The sequence below is a fragment of the Schistocerca nitens genome, chromosome 5 (assembly GCF_023898315.1).
Source record: "Schistocerca nitens isolate TAMUIC-IGC-003100 chromosome 5, iqSchNite1.1, whole genome shotgun sequence".
NCBI lineage: Eukaryota > Metazoa > Arthropoda > Insecta > Orthoptera > Acrididae > Schistocerca > Schistocerca nitens.
The window spans coordinates 224,466,442-224,487,088 of NC_064618.1; the positions used below are offsets into that span (position 1 = coordinate 224,466,442).

The 20,647-nt window shown below is 46.7% G+C and overlaps 1 protein-coding gene across 2 annotated transcripts in view; it reads right to left on the bottom strand.

The window, feature by feature from the left end:
• The window catches only part of LOC126260838 (peptidoglycan-recognition protein SC1a/b-like), a 137,641-nt gene that overhangs the window by 5,182 nt on the left and 111,812 nt on the right, over positions 1-20,647 (bottom strand). For both annotated transcript variants that reach the window (XM_049958238.1, XM_049958237.1), the window contains exon 3: positions 4,717-4,940. In XM_049958238.1, the coding sequence (XP_049814195.1) occupies positions 4,717-4,940 (224 nt within the window). The remainder of the gene's footprint in view (positions 1-4,716; positions 4,941-20,647) is intronic.

Genomic DNA, 20,647 nt, shown 5'->3' on the forward strand with positions numbered 1-20,647 from the left:
ATGAGGGATGGTTCAGTCTGCCAGGATGTGCGAACTCACAACCAAGTCCCATTAGGCTTGGGAAAATCACCATCAGTACGCGGATCTCACGATTGCTATTTGGAGCGCAATGTCTAGTGTCCGCATCGTACCTCGATTCTTTCACCAAATTGTTAATGCTAACCAGTAAGTCCATAAATTGTTTAATCCACATGTGGACCAACTCACAGAAGATGATGAGGTCCCATACTCCGAGGAGCGTAGTGGACGATACGGGAGACACGCACCGCTGTATTTGGGGAGGTCCTAGTGGAGGTGGTTTGCCATTGCCTTCCTCCAATGGTAATGTGGATGAATGATGATGTTGAAGACGACACAACACCCAGTCATCTCGAGGCAGGAAAAAATACCTGACCCCGCCGAGAATCGGACCCGGTACACCACGCACGGGAAGCGAGAACGTTACCGCAAGACCACGAGCTACGGACACAGAGCACGAAGAATTGCATTAATATTTTCATACGGAGCAACAACTCACACCACCTTGACAAGCTCGTAATTAGTGCTGGGGGTGTGCGGTGAGGTGAAGGTAATTAGAAGGGGTAGTGCAAACTCCTGGCCAACCTCGATCGCCTGATGTCTTTCCCTGTGAGTTTTACCTGTGGAGCAGATTGAATGGTCAGGTCTACTCAAATAATCTTCACACACTAGAAGAGCTACTGCAGAAGATCGAAAACACCATTGCTGCCGTCCCTCTAGCAAAGATGCTACGGGTGTCAAACACTGGTAAATCGAGCACAGCGCTGGATTGGCCTCAACGGTAGTCATTCCAGCATTTTCTGTGAAGTTCATTAACAAAGGTCAGTCCCGTGTCGTTATTACTGAAAATATTTTTTCGGGACAGTTTTATTTTGTACACCCTGTATGTATGCAGAACAGTGCTCTGCGCGTTAGAGAACGATAAATACGTGCGAGAGTTTTCATTGTCGTTATAACTCGTTCTATAGACCGACTAACAGATTCATTTTTGTGAATAACGTGAGAAAAGTACGTTTGGTTGCATAGTGTCGGTTATGGCGACGCATCAAAAACTGACAAGAAAAACAATGATATAGAATTATTCACTGAAAACAAAACTGAGCAACGGTGGGATGAACATACTCGTATTATTTGAAAGTTTAAATTTTAACTTTTACTTAAATAATATATCTCCTGAATAAAAGTGCTTGCAATCGAAGCTCGTTATTGTAATATACTAAGACAAGCCGGCCGGAGTGGCCGAGCGGCTTTAGGCGCTACAGTCCGGAACCGCGCGACCGCTACGGTCGCAAGTTCGAATCCTGCCTCGGGCATGGATGTGTGTGAGGTCCTTAGGTTAGTTAGGTTTAAGTAGTTCTAAATTCTAGGGGACTGATGACTTCAGCAGTTAAGTCCCATAGTGCTCAGTGCTATTTGAGCCACTAAGACAAAAAGAAAGAAAGAAAAGAAAAGCGATGCACCACGAAAGATTTATCCGAATGTGACAGAAATCGGTAGATATGATGTACATATACAGACGAACAAATGATTACAATTTTAGAAACATTGGATGATTTATTCAGAGGAAGTGCTTCACAGAAACGAACACGCCAACACCATGTTGGTCAACTTCTGGCTCTTACGTAAGCAGTTATGTGGTGTCACAGCCAGACACCACACTTGCTAGGTGGTAGCTTAAATCGGCCGCGGTCCAGTAGTACATGTCGGACCCGCGTGTCGCCACTCTGTGATCGCAGACCGAGCGCCACCACAAGGCAGGTCGCGAGAGACTTACGAGAACTCGCCCAGTTGTACGGACGACATTGCTAGCGACTAGACGTACGAAGCTTTTCTCTCATTTGCCGAGAGACAGTTGGAATAGCCTTCAGCTAAGTCCATGGCTACGACCTAGCAAGGCGCAGTTATCCATATCTGGAGAGAGTCTCACTTGTATTATCAAGATCAATGTACAAGAAGAAATTAAAGTTAAGTATATGAGAAGCTCCGTTCTTTTCTTTATAGCTTTTACCACGTATCCTGTTTCAGACTTAACGCAAGACGGCGTGAGTTGACGCGTGCCCTGTCGGCTACTTCATTGTGGACTGGCTGCTCTTGTCAGTCCACAACAAGTTACTTGCCTCGGCACGGATTCATAGAGTTGTTGGATGTCTTCCTGAGAGATATCGGGCCAAATTCTGTCCAGTTAGCGGTTTAGACCTTCAAATTCCCGAGATGCATGGATGGCCCTACCCATAATGCTCCAAGCGTTCCCGTTTGGGGAGCGATCAGGCGACCGTGCTGGCCAAGATCGGGTTTGGCAAGCACGAAGGGAAGCAGTAGAAACTCTTGCCGTGTGCGGGCGGGTATTATCTTGCTGAAATGTAAATCCAGGATGGCTCGCCATGGAGGCCAACAGGCCGGGACGTAGAATATCGTCGAAGTACTGCTGTGCTGTAAGGGTGTCGCGGATGACAACCAAAGGGGTCCTGCTATGAAAACAAATGGCACGTAGGCCATCACTACTGGTTGTCGGGCTGGATGGTGGGCGACAGGTTGGTACCACTCCGCTGTCCGGAGCGTTTCCAGACACGTATACGGCCTGGAATCTCATTGAATGGAGTAGAATTGTCTTCAGTGATGAGTCCCGCATCGAACTGAGTCCCGAAGATTAGCACAGACGTGTCTGGAGATGCCTTGGACAGCGTTGGGATACCAACTTAACTGTCACCCATCATACGGCCAGACAACCAGGAGCGATGGTCTTTTCATAGCATAACCCCTTTGGTCGTCATCAGCGGCATCCTTACAGCACAGCAGTACGTCGACGATATTCTACACCTGTTTTGTTGCCCTTCATTACAAGCAATCCTGGGCTTACATTTCAGCAACGTAACGCCCGCCTGCGCACGGCTAGAGCACGTTTTTAGCATTATGGACAGGGCCGTCAAACCATCTTGAGAATTTGGCGATCTAAAGCGCCAACTGGACAGAATTTGGCACGATATTCTTCAGGAGAATATCCAATACCTCGATTAATCAATACTGCTTGCGTAAGGGCCAGAGGTGGACCAAAGCCTTATTGACTTGTTCATTTTGTGAAGTTCTTTCTCTTGAATACATCACCCAATTTTTCTGAATTTTAATCATTTGTTTGTCTATAAATGTACATCAGATCTGTCAGTTTCCATCCCTTTCAGATAATTCCTTCGTGGAGTGTCGTTTCATTTTCTTTTTTCTTTCTTCTGTTTTTAGTCTTAGAGTGTACTTTATTTTCTCTAGACACTTTTTCGGCATCCTAGTGTAAAAACAGGGTACTTGAGATATTAATTGATCTTTTTCTGTTTTCTAATAAATATGTAATAGTACTCATTAGTTTAATACTGATACACTATGTGATCAAAAGTATCCGGACACCCCAAAAAAACATACGTTTTTCATATTAGGTGCATTTTGCTGCCACCTACTGCCAGGTACTCCATATCAGCGACCTCAGTAGTCATTAGACATCGTAAAAGGGCAGAATGGGGCGCTCCTCGGAACTCACGGACTTCGAACGTGGTCAGCTTGTGTCATACGTCTGTATGCGAGATTTCCACACTCCTAAACAATCCCTAGGTCCATTGTATACGATGTGATAGTGAAGTGGAAACGTGAAGGAAAACGTACAGAACAAAAGCGTACAGGCCGACCTCATCTGTGGACTGACAGAGACCGCCGACAGTTGAAGAGGGTCGTAATTTGTAATAGGCAGACATCTATCCAAACCATCACACAGGAATTCCAAACTGCATCAGGATCCACTGCAGGTACTATGACAGGCGGGAGGTGAGAAAACTTGGATTTCATGGTCTAGCGGCTGCTCATAAGCCACACATCACGCCGGTACATACCAAACGACACCTCGCTTGGTATTAGGGGCGTAAACGTTGGACGATTGAACAATGGAAAAACGTTGTGTGGAGTGACGGCACACAATGTGGCGATCCGATAGCAGCGTGTGGGTATGGCGAATGCCCGGTGAACGTCAACTGCCAGCGCGTGTAGTGCCAAAAGTAAAATTCGGAGGCGGTGGTGTTGTGGTGTGGTCGCGTTTTTCATGGAGCGGGCTTGCACCCCTTGTAGTTTTGCGTGGCGCTGCCACAGTACAGGCCTACATTGCTGTTTTAAACACCTTCTTGCTTCCCACTGTTGAAGAGCAATTCGGGGATGGCGATTGCATCTTTCAACACGATCGAGCATTTGTTAATGACGCACGGCCTGTGGCGGAGTGGTTACACGACAATAACATCCCTGTAATGGATTGGCCCTCACAGAGTCCTGACCTGAATCCTATAGAACACCTTTGTGATGTTTTGGAGCGCCGACTTCACCAACCGACATCGATACCTGTTCTGAGTGCAGCACTCCGTGAAGAATGGGCTACCGTTCCCCAAGAAACCTTCCAGCACCTGATTGAACGTTTGGCTGCGAGAGTGGAAGCTGCCATCAAGGCTAAGGATGGGCCACACCATTTTGAATTCCAGCATTACCGATGGAGAGCGCCACTAACTTGTAAGTCATTTTCAGCCAGGTGTCCGGATACTTTTGATCACATAGTGTACGAGAGTAGCAGTATGGCTTATTAAGGTAGAGCGGGTAAAAGTCGCGGGCCTGGTGTGGCCCGGTGTCGTATTATTGATGCAGGGAGCTCGAAAACTGGCGGAAATTAAGCGAACACACCTGTATGGCTTGCAGCACGGGTGTGCAATCGGACAGACCGAAGCAGCGCCCACCTGCCGTGTGCTTGACCACCACGTACGGCGTCGGATGCGCCAGCTGCAGTCTCTGTCGCTGCGGCCGCAGGCTCCAGGACGAGTGCGGCACGATGTGCCGCTCCGAGCAGTACTTGCTCTGTGACACGTCCTCCGAGACCTCCACCGCGTCGACGGACCCGTAAACTGCACCTGGCAACAGCGGGACATCGCTTTCCACACACAGCTACCAGACCAAAATAGAACCCGATCTCAGCAGTAGCAAAGCAGGCGATAACTAAGGTGGAGCAACCACTCGCTTGCCTTGAAATATACAAGGTGTACCAGGACCAACAGCCAGTTTTCAGAGATGTGATAGAAACGATCATTTGAAGCAAAAAGTTTCATATGGATATATGCACTGTTCCGAATGGTTTCCCAGATAGAACACATTTAATGTACCGGGTCATCAAAAAGTCAGTATAAATTTGAAAACTGAATAAATCACGGAATAATGTAGATAGAGAGGTACAAATTGACACACATGCTTGGAATGACATGGGGTTTTTATTAGAACTAAAAAAATACAAAAGTTCAAAAAATGTCCGACAGATGGCGCTTCATCTGATCAGAGTAGCAATAATTAGCATAAAAAAGTAAGACAAAGCAAAGATGATGTGCTTTACAGGAAATGCTCAATATGTCCACCATCATTCCTTAACAATAGCTGTAGTCAAGGAATAATGTTGTGACCAGCACTGTAAAGCATGTCCGGAGTTATGGTGAGGCACTGGCGTCGGATGTTGTCTTTCAGCATCCCTAGAGATGTCGGTCGATTACGATACACTTGCGACTTCAGGTAACCCCAAAGCCAATAATCGCACGGACTGAGGTCTTGGGATCTGGGAGGCCAAGCATGACGAAAGTGGTGGCTGAGCACACGATCATCACCAAACGACGCGCGCAAGAGATCTTTCACGCGTCTAGCAATATGGGGTGGATGGCCATCCTGCATAAACATCGTACGTGCCAGCAGGTGTTTATCAGCCAGGCTGGGGATGATGCGATTCTGTAACATACCGGCGAACCTCTCACCCGTCACGGTAGCAGTTACAAAACCAGAATCGCGCATTTCCTCGAAGAAAAAAGGCCCGATAACGGTAGATGTGGTAAATCCAACACATACCGTGACTTTCTCGCCGTGCAATGGAGTTTCCACGACAGTTCTAGGATTTTCGGTAGCCCAAATTCTGTAGTTGTGGGCGTTCACAGACCCTCGGAGCGTGAAATGAGCTTCGTCGGTCCACAACACGTTATTCAACCAATCGTCATCTTCCGCCATCTTTTGAAACGCCCACACCGCAAATGCCCTCCACTTCACTAAATCGCCAGATAACAGTTCATGTTGCCGATGAATTTTGTACGGATAGCATCGGAGGGTACGCCTCAATGCCAACCAAACAGTAGTGCATGGAATGCCGGTGCGACGTGCGACTGCACGAGCGCTGACTTCCCCGCGCATAGTCGAACCCGCTACAGTCTCCATTTCATCCTGAACTGTATCAGCAGCATTACGCCTGGTGCTCGGTCGGCCACTACGGGGTCTATCGTCTAAACAACCCGTGGCTTCGAACTTCGAAATCATTCTCGCCACAGCTGCATTTGTCAACGGACCTTTACCCGTTCGAATCCCCTTCCTATGGCGATAGGATCGTAACACTGAACTAGCACATTCCCCTTTCTATAACACAGCTTCACTAAAAACGCCTTTTCAGGTAACGTCAATATGCTGCGACTGCTGGCCCATCTGATTCTCTCTCTCTTTTTTTTTTTTTTTTTACTTTATTGTTATTTTGACACCTGAACAATCAGGTAGGCTGGCAGCAGCACAATACGCCGCTCTTCAGCCGAGTACAATGAGATAAACAGAGAAGAGACATCACTTAGAAAAACGGCGGGAAAAAACAGGAGACACATGAACATAAAAACACAAGAAGCCGTTCACACTCGATGACAATCCACACGACGAACTGTTGACACGACGCACAAATACTGAAGAAGACGATGGCACTGGTGAACGATGGAGTGTGACGGTGAACACTGAACACTAAACAGGACGGCACACACGATACACTGATGGCGGTGATCTCCAGCGCGCGAATATCCACTGAGCGTGTGCGAGTCCGGGGACCTGTCAATAGAGGAGGAGGAGGAGGAGGAAGGGGAGTGGGAGAGCGAGATGGGAGAGTAGAGATGCCACGGGCAGGGGAGAAAGGGGGGAGGGAGGAAGGGGGAAAGGAAGCCCGGGGGAAGAGGGGTGGAGGGAGGGGACAGGGGAAAAGGAAAGAGAAGGGAAGGGAAGAGAAGGGAGGGAGGGTGCCGAAAGGAAAGGACACCGGAAGAGGGGGGCGGGGCAGGGTCAAAGTTGATAGGAGGGGTAGATGGAGGGGACGAGGACATCATCAGGGAGAGGGAGCTGGCGGAAGCCACCTTGGGAGAGGGTAAGGAGGGTGGAGAGATGGAGACCGGGTGGGACGTGGGAATACAGGCGCGGCAGCGGGCGGGGGTGGGAGAGGATCGGGGAGACGAGCGGGTGAGGAGGGTCGAGTTTACGGGAGGTGTACAGGATCCGTATCCTTTCAAGGAAAAGGAGGAGGTGGGGGAAGGGGATGAGATCATACAGGATCCGCGTGGGGGAGGGGAGACGGATGCGATAGGCGAGGCGGAGAGCATGACGTTCAAGGATTTGGAGAGATTTATAAAAGGTAGGGGGGGCGGAGATCCAAGCCGGATGGGCATCACAAAGGATAGGGCGGATGAGGGACTTATAGGTGTGGAGGATGGTGGAGGGGTGCAGACCCCACGTACGGCCGGAAAGGAGCTTGAGGAGACGGAGTCGGGAACGTGCCTTGGCTTGGATTGTCTGGAGATGGGGCGTCCAGGAGAGGCGACGGTCGAGGGTGACGCCAAGGTACTTAAGGGTGGGAGCGAGGGCGATGGGACGGCCATAGACGGTGAGATAGAAATCAAGGAGGCGGAAGGAAGGGGTGGTTTTGCCTACAATGATCGCCTGGGTTTTGGAAGGATTGACCTTGAGTAACCACTGGTTGCACCAAGCGGTGAATCGGTCAAGATGGGATTGGAGAAGGTGTTGGGAGCGTTGCAGGGTGGGGGCAAGGGCAAGGAAGGCGGTGTCATCGGCAAACTGGAGAAGGTGGACAGGGGGTGACGGCGGCGGCATGTCCGCCGTGTACAAAAGGTACAGAAGGGGGGAGAGGACGGAGCCTTGGGGCACACCGGCGGAGGGGAAAAAGGTGTAGGAATCTGTGTTATGGATGGTGACATAGGAAGGACGGCGGGAGAGAAAGGAACCGATCAGACGGACGTAGTTAATGGGAAGGGCGAAGGTTTGGAGCTTGAAGAGGAGACCGGAATGCCATACGCGGTCATAAGCGCGTTCGAGGTCAAGAGAGAGGAAGATTGCGGAGCGACGGGAATTGAGCTGTTCGGAAAGGAGATGAGTGAGGTGAAGGAGAAGATCGTCGGAAGAGAAGGACGGCCGAAAGCCACACTGGGTAACGGGAAGGAGGCGGTGCTGGCGGAGATGCTGGTGGATGCGTCAGGTGAGGATTGACTCCAGGACCTTGCTGAAGACCGAGGTAAGGCTGATGGGACGGTAGGAGGAGACGGCGGACGGCGGTTTGCCACGTTTAAGGAACATGAGGATACGGGAGGTTTTCCACAGGTCGGGGTAGGAACCGGTGGACGGAACGACATTGTAGAGCCTGGCCAGGGTGTAGAGGAAAGAGACAGGAGCTTCACGAAGGTGACGGTAGGTGACACGATCGTGACCAGGAGCGGTGTTGCGTTTTGTGCGGAGTGTAGTAATGAGATCCTGTGTAGTGATAGGGGCATTGAGTTCCGTGTGTGCAATGTTGTCCAAGTACTGGAAACCAGGAGCGACGGGAGGGAGAGAGGTGTCAGTTCGATCGCGGAAATCCGGGAAGAGGGAGTAATCGAACTGGGGATCATCGGGGATGGAAAACACATCGGACAGGTAGGAGGCAAAGTGATTGGCCTTACTAAGGGCGTCAGGGAAGGGGTGATCATCATGGAGAAGAGGATAGTAAGGGGAGGGCTTAGTTCCGGTAAGGCGACGGAAGGCGGACCAGAACTTGGACGAGTTGATAGGGAGGGTAGCATTTAAATGGGTGCATGTCTGTCGCCAGTCCCGGCGTTTCTTAGCCGCGAGCAAATTACGAACGTGTCGCTGGAGTTGGCGGTGGCGTCGTAGTGTGTCCGGGTCACGCGTGCGGAGGAAGGCACGGTAGAGACGACGTGATTCACGGAGGAGGAGGACGGCCTGTGGGGGTAAGGTAGGACGGTGGGGGTGGAGGGCAACAGTAGGGACGTGGGCCTCCACGGCCTCAGACAAGGTCTGCTGGAGAAAGGAGGCGGCATGGGTGACATCATAGGGATGGTGGTAGGTGAGAGGGTGGCTATCGACCTGGGTGGAGAGGGTATCCCGGTAGGCATTCCAGTTGGCACGGGAATAGTCATGGACGTACTTAGGGGGAGGGTCATTACGAGGGTCGGGGCGGGGGCGACGACCGTCTGAAACGGTGAGGAGGACAGGGAGATGGTCGCTACCAATAGGCTCCAGGACATCCATCGTAATGCGACCAAGGAGGTTGGGGGAGGAGAGAATAACATCGGGAGTGGAGTTGGATTCGGGACGGGTGTGCTGGGGGTTGGGGATGAGGTCGCCTTGAAGGGAGGAGAGGAACCGATGCCACCGCCGTAACTGGGCAGCGGAGCGACTATGGATGTTGAGGTCTGCGGCGATCACGTAGGAGGAGAAGGTACGGTCAATGTGGGAGAGGAAGTCGAAAGGGCGTTGGGGCGGACATATATGGTGGCGCAGGTAACGGTAAGGCCGGGGAAGAAGAGACTAAGGATCAGGTGTTCGGTGGGGTCGGGAAGGAGAGGTTGGAGCCGAACGGGGATCTGGCAGTGGTGACCAATGGCAACTCCGCCACGCGCAATTGGGAGGGGATTATCGGAGCGGTGGAGGAGATAGGGGGAGGTGTGGATGAAGTGGTGGGGTTGGAGGAAGGTTTCATTGAGGAGGAAGGCATCCACACGGTGGGTAGCAAGGGTGTGCAGGAAGAGGTTCTTGTTGGCGGGAAGGGAGCGGATATTGTTGAAAAGGATACGGTGCTGTCGCGCCATGACAAGGATTTAAACGAGGGTGTCAAGACGGGAGAAGGTGAAATGGGCCTGGTTGTTGGAATAGGTGGCGTACATTTTAAGGTGGAATATGGAACGGGCGGCAAGGGAGATCTGTTGGAGGGTGTGGGGGCGCTGAAAGGGATGAACATTCTGGAGGACGATGGTGAGGAACCTGATGATGTCCTCAGCGGGGGGGGGGGGGGGAGGGACGAAGGGAATTGCCAGGAGGGGTGGGGGCGTCCAGAGGACGGACAGGTACGGTGAGTTCAGGAGTGGTTGGAGAGGGTCGGGCTTTACACTTTTGGGAGTAGGTGGGATGGGGGAGATTGCAGGTATTACATGAGGGAGGGGATTGAAGGTTAGGGCACTGCCGGAGGAAGTGGATTCTCTCTCTCATTACAGCTCCTTTTATACACGATTGTCATGCGCAGTCACTGACGTTTTGTTGTCCAGCGCCATCTATCGGACATTTTGTGAACTTTTTTTGTTCTAATAAAACCCCATGTCATTCCAAGCATGTGTGTCAATTTTTACCTCTCTATCTACATTATTCCGTGGTTTATTAAGTTTTCAAATTTATACTTACTTTTTGATCACCCAGTACATTGTTGTTTATTTTTTGTATCATTCTATACACTGCCAGGTTTACACATGCACACATGTACAACAGTTAGTAAACAGCACAACATGCCTTTTACAAAGCATCAATTGAAGAATATTGTTAAGACATTGACCTCTAAGCATTATAGTATACGTCACGTTGCAGCTGTTGTACGGTCCACAATAAATATTCCAATATCCCACCGTCAGCTTCAATGCATTTGTCCACTCTTGCGAGAACCGGTTGTGCAGCTTGTCTGAGTGCTTCTACCGGTACCCTAATGAGGGCAGCAGCGTCCGTGATGCGAGCAAGCAGTTCATCTCGAGTGTTCACCTTCCGTTTGTACACACCAGATGAACCAACCCCATACACAAAAGTCTAACGACATAAGGTCTGGCGATCTTGGTGACTAACACGACCAAGCCAGCGATCAGGTTAAGTGTGGTTGAGATCTTCCCTCACACGTCTGGTAAAATGTTGACGGTCTCCGTTATGCTGGCAGTACAGTGCAATGGACGTCCTCAACGTGGTCAGCCGGCCACTGTGACCGAGCGGTTCTAGGCGCTTCAGTCCGGAACCGCGCTGCTGCTACGGTCGCAGGTTCGAATACTACCTCGGGCATGGATCTGTGTGATGTCCTTAGGTTAGTTAGGTATAAGTCTAGGGGACTGATGACCTCAGATGTTCCTTAAGTCCCATGGTGCTTAGAGCCATTTGAACCAACGTGGTCAACAAACAAAGTTTTCAACAAAATGCAAGTAATTCTGTCCAGTCGTTCGCTCGTCTGAAATGAATGGACCTATAAACATCTTACAGATCATGCACCACCTAAAACAAATGGTTCAAATGGCTCTGAGCACTATGGGACAACTTCTGAGGTCATCAGTCCCCTAGAACTTAGAACTACTTAAACCTAACTAACCTAAGGACATCACACACATCCATGCCCGAGGCAGGATTTGAACCTGCGACCGTAGCGGTCGCGCGGTTCCTGACTGTAGCGCCTAGAACCGCTCGGCCACTCCGGCCGGCTGCACCACCTAAGATTTAGCAAAAAAACAACTTAGAAACTCAATCTCTGTTGCTCCATCATGGCCAGGGAACATCGGTTGGTAAGTACTTTTCAATAGCCCTATACTTTGAGGTAATAAAATAAAATATCTCAAAGCGTACGGCTGTTGTCGAAGTTTATTGACATTGAAGAAACTTGGAAATTGACTAGTTCTGTAGCACGTGGAGTTTTGCCGATTTTTCCGCGACCACCGATGATTATTACGGGTGATGATTCCATTCCGGGTAAGCGTGACATCGACAGTGAATAATAAAATGAAAGCAAATTACAATTGTCTTTCGGCCACTGACAAAATTCAAGTTGTATGGCGATGTGAAGTCAGTGTAAAGACTGTGGGCACGCTGTGGGTGACATGGGTATATGTTTCCCGCATGTGAGTGTGGGAGCAGGAAGGAAGTCGGCAGTCCGCGTGCAGACACGCTGTGCTGTCCGCCGCAGCTACACGCGCCTAACCGTCGTCACACGGACCGTGCCGTCGAACGTTAACGTTGAGCGTGCTAAGCTAACGTGCTGCTGAACGCTCAGGAACGATGCGACTTATGCATACGGTACGTGGGCCCCAACGTGGTATACGCGATCGCAACGCACTCCAGCGGCAGTTGAGGGCTGTTTATAGTTCGTAAATCACACTGTTTACTCATCGGGCGCGCGAAAGATTCCCACGTTAGCTCTATTAAAACGCACATTTCCTCCATCGTCCACGAAAAGGAAAGTACTATCTCCAGTCAATAAGGACACAGGCTTATAAAAGTTCCATTACAAACAGTGCTTTACAAATTTGGAATACTTCTCCCCATAAGATAAACATTATTTCATCATTCCCACATTTTAGTAAAACCCTATCCAGTAGCAGAATCTTTGCAACATGTGAATTACGAAGCGTAAAAGAAAAAGGAGCAAAATATCTTTATACAAATAGTGCAAGCTGTCCTGTAGATTAAGCCAATCGAACAAAGTCACCCCTGAAAAAAGGTGAACTTATATTTGCATAACATCAAATATTATAGCATATATTTGTATTAAACTAATAATAAAGTATCAGAATCTAATAAAAACGCGAATGTTAGGAAAGAAAATTGGAAGTGTCAAGCCGCGAACCACCGCCCCAACCAACATCTCATCAGAGGACGGAGCCGCTACTCATTACGTTAAACGAAGTTCACACCTCTTATATGTATATTTTATTACCCCTTGCTGAAAACCTTAATCGTAGATATGTTACTAATTGAAATTTAATTATAACAAATTGTACCAAGAACAATGCGTTTTGGGTGGATCATCAGTGTGTCGCTGCCTTCAGATAGCCTACTCTCATAATACGCCAGTTACAATAATTCTTTTGCCACGAATATGATGTTTCTCATTATTTTATTGGAACGAATCACGCAGTTAACAACGGGTTTCCCAGTGATTCTCAATTTGCTGGTGCTCAGAAACGGCATATATACGTACAGGTACGTATAGCCTTGAAATGAATGCCAATATGGCGCCTCACAACTCTGTACTGAAGGGAGACGGCGTGCCTGTGACGTAGGTGGCGTTGTGCCATCTCATTGGACAACGTTCAGACGCACGCTCAGAATATCTGACATGCCAGATATTGCTCTACACGTTCGGAAAGACTCCCGCGCGTGCTATTGCTATGTGGTAAGGTCTTATGGGACCAAACAGCTGACGTCATCGGGCCATAAGCTTACGCACTACTTAATAAAACTTAAACTAACTTACGCTATGGACAACACACACATCCATGATCCATTCCCGAGGGAGGTAGGGTGGACTCAAACCTCCGGGTGGAGGGGGGGGGGGGGGGAGCAGGGCGTACCGTGAAGACGCCCCATACCGCGCGGCTAGTCGAGGTGCACCTGTGCCATTACGGATAAAACGTTGTGCGCGCACTGTTACCTCTATAGTCTTTCTCACACGATTGCATATAAACTAATCGGTAAAATAAATTATTTTCGCGTTACCTATAACTTTATAAGACAGCTTCATGTTGAAGTGGCCAAAATTTAACGTGATATTGGCATATAAGTACGACGCTGCGCGGGATTCGTAAAAGTTTGCAATGAAAAATATGAGTCGCTATGGTTTTGAGTTTGGTGCGTAATACACCATACGTTGCTGCAAAAGCAATTTAGCTACGATATTGAATTTTTCTTTAGACGTGGGAGGAGCTCTATCTGTCTCCAATCTCGTAAAATGGAATTTATGTAGAACGATCACTTCCGACCGCACGCGCACGGGAATGAAATATTCATAACGAACCTCATATCTCGTAAACCGTTCGAGATATCGATACGAGATTTTGACAAGACGTAGGAAGCAAAGAGGAGAGTATTTTGCTATGTCGTTAACACAGGGTACTTTCTAATCTACGGCGATATAGCGGAACGTATGGCTTTTTATTATTTTTTTTTTTCAATCCAATACTGTAATATTTTTAAGAGTCCTATACAACTACTGAAAAGAGAATTTGCTAGTATCAAACTAAACGTGAAATTTCTTATCTTATTTTACAGCAAACCGACACAATGAGGTTTTCCGTAAGCTATTGATTACCCCAGTCGTCTGTTTCATTTTAATAAGACACGCTGTTTCACGATTCTGTCGCAATAGGTATTGCAACGTAAGTTTGTGCAGTTTATACCGTATTTTAACAAAAAACGCAAAATTAAATCTGTCAACAAGAGAAACGTATCTGTTCCTCATAATCGATAAGGTTTCATCAAATGAGAAGTAGTTAACAGTTCAACAAAAATAAACCGCCAATTCTGTTGCAATTTTGACGTAATCCTGTAACCCATCATATTCAGTGCTACCGGCCAGTTTGGAAAAAAATGTTCAAATGTGTGTGAAATCTTATGGGACTTAACTGCTAAGGTCATCAGTCCTTAAGCTTACACACTACTTAACCTAAATTATCTTAAGGACAAACACACACACCCATGTCCGAGGGAGGACTCGAACCTCCGCCGCGATCAGCCGCACAGGCCATGACTGCAGCGTCTTAGACGGCTTTTTTTTCCGTTCTTGATCTTTGTGTTTGCGCGTTGCGGACGTGACAGGACATCCGTTTAAGTTCGTTTGCTGATCCTTCTACTCAGTTTTTTGCTACAGAGACCAGCCAGCTCTCTAACCGAACACGCTGAGCTCCCGTGCCGGCATAAACTTCATCACGCCTCCAATAGACCGCTCGGGTAACCCCGTGCGGCGCTAGGTTAGACCAGCACCTTGATGTTAGGGCACAGACAACAAATGTATTAGAGGGTCAGCACTATGTAAGGCAGTTTGAGCTACGCGTATTCTGCAAATTAGTATTTTTGGCTGCCCTGTTGTCACGACAAAGGAGGAGTTAAGTGCTTTTCTAATTTTAAAGCTATTGTAATTTTACGACTGTTTCTGTGCTTCTTTCAGTTGTTTGAACCTTACAGCGCGCTTTTCTCCTGGGATTAATATTTAGATAGTGCAATACTATGGATTTATTTTACTGCGGCTTCACCTTGGGCACAATTGTTGTTTTATATGATTTCCAGTTATAAATTTGAGACCATCTATTGTTCACTTGGACGATTAAAAGATAGCTCATAGAATTATAAAGTGCTAAAATTTGAGTCCACTTACTGTTTTCTCGGACAGTAAAAGCAATTTCAACTTTTTTAATGTTCGAAATGGTTATTGTCAATTCTGAATTTGAAACAGAAATGTTGTTTCTTTTAATGCTGAATGATATTTTTAATTGCTCGAAGTCCCGTGCTACCATTCAACAGCAATTGCTGGCGCCAACTTGGGCGTAATTACCAGACTCTACCTGTTCCACGCAATATGATGAAAGCTCTGGTGAACACTCTACGATTAGGAATTCGAGATGTTGGAAAGCGCCCTCGGTATTCATCGACAGTAGTAGGAGTACTACCATCGCAGGAGACGTAAACATACACCATACCTGTATATTCTTCATGAGGGGCACCATAGGTAGCACGTGCACAAACACACTGAATCGATGCTTCTCCCTGATACACTCTCTGTCCCTTGCACTACTTCACTCACAAAACACAAGGGACGACTGTGCTTTCAATGGATTTAATGGCAAAAAGATATCCCGAGCAAAGTGGGTGAAATGAACGAGATAGGTTTGGCTAAAATAAAACGTCAAATACGTTGGGTGGGTAACATACTTCCGCACCACCAGACCAAAAATAAATGCACTATGCATGCCTCGGGCATGGATTTGTTTGATGTCCTTAGGTTAATTAGGTTTAAGTAGTTGTAAGTTCTACCTCGGAAACTATTCGGAATAGGACATGTGTCCATACGAAGTTTTTTGCTTCAGCTGAGCGTTCGTGTCATATCCCTGAATCTGGACCATTCCTCCAGCAACAGTCTGTATATTGATAAAGAGTGATGCGACAAATTGTTATTTTTATTCTCGTGTCAGAAACATACATAAAACACAATTTATACAATTACTGAATGATCAGCACAATTTATATAATTTTTGACCAAAATTTGGTCACTTCCAGTGCATTTTCCGTTGCCTGGTGGAGGAGGATGGACACAGCCGACACTGAAGCATATTGGGATTTGTTTTCTTCAATGTATCCGACCTCAGCCTATTCAAGGAGTTTCAGATTGGCCAATTCTCATCGTGACCAGTTGGAAAAGATTCTGAAAATCTTTTCCAATCAGCAGAGTGGTATGTCTTTGCCCTCCATAGTTGCAGCCTGCCTTCTTCATCTATGGTTGTTAGGTCTGAGGAAACTTTTCCTTGACCTTAGTCGTTGTGGGTAGGGTTGTTGTCCATTCATGGGATGCGGTTTCTCCTGCTCCAGTTTCGTTCTTTCCCTGTTTGCCGATATTTCTCTTCGAACAGGAGGTGGTGCAATTCTTGAGAGGTGGTAGAGCCATTCAACTGTAGTTGAATTCAAGCAGGCTGTTATAATACTGTATGCGTCGTTTAGGGCAATATCACCTGTATGGTATGTGAGAGATGATGCGAATCGACAGGGTAACACTTGATTTTTAGTACCAATAAAGTAACGATGGGATGATTTCCTTTCGATCATGGGTAAAAGTCTTATTTCTCACACGGTGACATTACTCGATTAGCACGCAGCAAACAACTGTCATCTTTCGGCCTAATCTTGACCTGGGTTACGCTACTGTCTATCACCACAACCATGTTCGCCTCGCGAACTATTTACCAATCTTCGTTGATCCAATGGATCGTGGGACGACGGCTGGCATGAACTTCTTGATGCAATAATTTACCAACAGCCGTATGTATTGTAGAAATTGAATCTGGACCATTCCTCCAGCAACAGTCTGTATATTGATAAAGAGTGATGCGAGAGATTGTTATTATTATTCTCGTGTCAGAAACATACATAAAACACAGTTTATACAATTATTGACTGATCAGCACAATTTATAAAATTTTTGACCAAAATATGGTCACTTCCAGTGCATTTTCCGTTGCCTTCCGTTCATAAAATAAAATAAATTTCTACAATACATACGGCTGTTGCTAAATTATTGCATCAAAAAATATTTACCAATCTGTTTCCTACCAAACAAATAAACTTCACTAGACAGTTGTCGTCTCTGAGCACAACCACGAATTAATTATTATCCTTTTACCGGATATCTAGTGATTAATATTAATCCTGTAAATCCGGCCGCTTTGGCCGAGCGGTTCTAGGCGCTTCAGTCTGGAACCACGCGACCGCTACGGTCGCAGGTTCGAATCCTGCCTCGGGCATGGATTTGTTTGATGTCCTTATGTCAATTAGGTTTAAGTAGTTGTAAGTTCTAGCGGACTGATGACCTCAGATGTTAAGTCCCATAGAGCTCAGAGCCATTTGAAACCATTTAATCCTGTAAACTGCTTTAGTGCAAGGTTCTAATCCGGGTATATCTGGCTGGCATCTATTGTGACGACAATTTAATAGACAGCTTGTGAAAGTATGCGGAGTTGTGAATGGCGAACGAACGGATCAGCGAAAAGTGGCGAACCATAGCGACGGTTTCTTACCAGCACCATTTGAGTATCCTTCCAGCTACTCAGGCGATGTGCTGCTAACAAGCCTTGATATCGCTCACTGAACTCACGCGCAAGCGCGCACCCGCGCGCACTCTCTCTCTCTCTCTCTCTCTCTCTCTCTCTCACACACACACACACACACACACACACACACACGCACCATATGCATTCCTCTATTTCTGCACTAGCAACGGAAGCCACTAGTTGTGGTGCTTGTACGCTACGTATGGGTGGAATTCAGATTCATAGACTTCCGAAAATCGTTTGGCACGGTGCACCACTGCAACCTGTTAACGAAAATTCGAGCTTATGGAATACGTTCCCAGAGAGGTGAGTGGCTCGAAGACTTCTTAAGTAATAGAACCCAGTATATTGTACTCGAAGGCGAGTGCTCATGAGACACACAGGTCTCGTCAGGAGTGTCCCAGGGAAGTGTGGCAGGACCGCTATGTACACAAATGATCTGACGGACAGGGTGAGCAGCAATCTGTGGCTGCTTGTTGACAATGCTGCGGTGTGATTGTTGGAACATACAAAATGACTTCGACAAAATTTCCGATTCGTGTGATTAATGTCAGTTAGCTCTAAATGCAGATGAGTTGGAAAAACAACCCCGTAATGCTGAAATACTGTATTAGTAACGTGCTGCTTGACACAGTTCCGTCGGTTAAGTATCTAGGCGTAAAGCTGCAAAGCGATGTTAAATGGAACGAGCATGTAAGGATTGTAGTAGGAAAGGCGAATGGTTTATTGGGAGAGTTTTGGAAAAGTGTGGGTCATCTGTAAAGGAGACCGCGTATACAACAGTAGCGCGATCCATTCTTTAGTACTGCTCCAGTGTTTGGGATCCACTTCATGTCGGATTAAAGGAAGACATCGAAGAAATTCAGAGGTTGGTTGCCAGATTTGTTACCGGCAGGTTCTATCAACATGCAAGTGTTACTAGACGATTCTCTGGGAACTCAAACGGGAATCCTTGGAGCGGAGGCGACATTTTTGGGGAACGCTATTGAATCTGACTGCAGAACGATACTACTGCTGCCGACACAAATTTCACCTAGCGACAACAAAGACAACAGAAATTATGGCTCGTACGGAGGCTATCTTTGCGTGAGGAACAGGAAACGAAATGTCAAGTAGTGGTACAGAGTACCCTCCGCCACGCGCCATACTTTGGCATGCGCAGTACTTATGTAGACGTAGATGTAAATGTTTTCTTATGAGAGGACGGTCCACCTTCTGACTCGGTATTTACGCTTTATTTCAGTCAATGGTGGAAGCTGTGAAGCGCCCACTAAATTTTACGAGGCTGAGTCAAATGATAACCTTAAATATTTTTTAAAATATTATTTATTGGGCAGAAGTGTTTCTAATAAATCTACTACTGGTGGAAACAAGTGCTAAACAACACATCGCTCTTGCACTGGCATCATCCGGCATTTCAACCACACTAATGGAAGGGGGGACGAACTGCCAATTCTGCCCTACAAAATGGGTCAAATGGCTCTGAGCACTATGGGACTTAACATCTGTGGTCATCAGTCCCCTAGAACTTAGAACTACTTAAACCTAAGTAACCTAAGGACATCACACACATCCATGCCCAAGGCAGGATTCGAACCTGCGACCGTAGCGGCCACGCGGTTCCAGACTGAAGCGCCTTTAACCGCACGGCCACACCGGCCGGCATTCTGCCCTACAAATACCGTTGAAAGTAGCCGAAAAACAAATCCCGGCATGTAAAATCTCAAGAGCATCTGGACAAGGTGAACTTCTAAGGTAAGCTAAAATGATCTTCTGGAACAAATGCACAATGGCACATAAAAAAATCACCCGAAGCCATGGACAGAACGTTATAAGACTTACGAGAAAACTCAATTGATCGGAGGAACTCTACTCATACTTTCAAGAAGATTTTCGACCAACACTTCCCGTTACCCACAAGTCAAGCAACAGCAGACGAGATCAATGCATGCTTTAAAAAATCACATCTCCAGCCCTACATACAAATACTGCGACCATAAAAAAAAATGAGACTTGAACTATCGAAAGGCGAAACAACAGTACATTTTGCTCACCAACTTTTACAAATAGGCAAAGGCACTCATCCTACTGACCAGACGTCGGCCCTTATTAAACTCCCAGTGATTTCTGCAACATAGACACTACTGAAAACGAACTCATCGACCAAATTTATCCAAACATTGTTCACAACTATACCAATTCGGACTAGCTATTTGAAAAGGTAATTTTGGCAACTAAAATAATACTGTTGACGATATCAACTTTAATATTCAAAACAAAATTCCCGGTGAAGAGAGAATATACAAATCGGTCGACACGATCGTAAACTTTGAGGAAAGTGTGAACTTCCCTACAGAATTTCTAAACTCTTTGCAAGTACTAGAAATGACATTACAGTGCCTTCGACTTACAATTGGATCTCCGAGCACATACTACTCAGAAATCTCAACTCACTAAAACTATGTAATGGAACAAGGATGATCGTCAAACAGCTATCGAATAACATCACCGAAGCCGAACTTTTTACTGGAAAGTACAAAGGACACATGCTATTTATCTCCAGAATACAATTGATCTCTTCTGAACTGCCACTCCAATTTAAAAGACTGCAATATCAAATTAGATTAGCCTACAGTTTTACAATTAACAAAGCGCAATTTTAAAATATTGCGGCATCAATCTCAGACTTCTGCTTCTCTCACGGTCAACTATACGTAGGTTGCTCTCGAATAGGATATTCGAAAAATTTGTACATATATTCTCTGGACAACAAAATGAAAAAGTGTTCTTTGTAAAAAAGTATTGTACATACTTAGAAAATGGTTTCAATAAAAAGTTTTTACGTCTTATACTTTAGCAAGTATTTTAAAATGCTTAGAATATGTTTTCAATAAAAAAAATTCCTGTTATACTTTAAAGTTTATCTTTTTATTCCAACTACTACACAA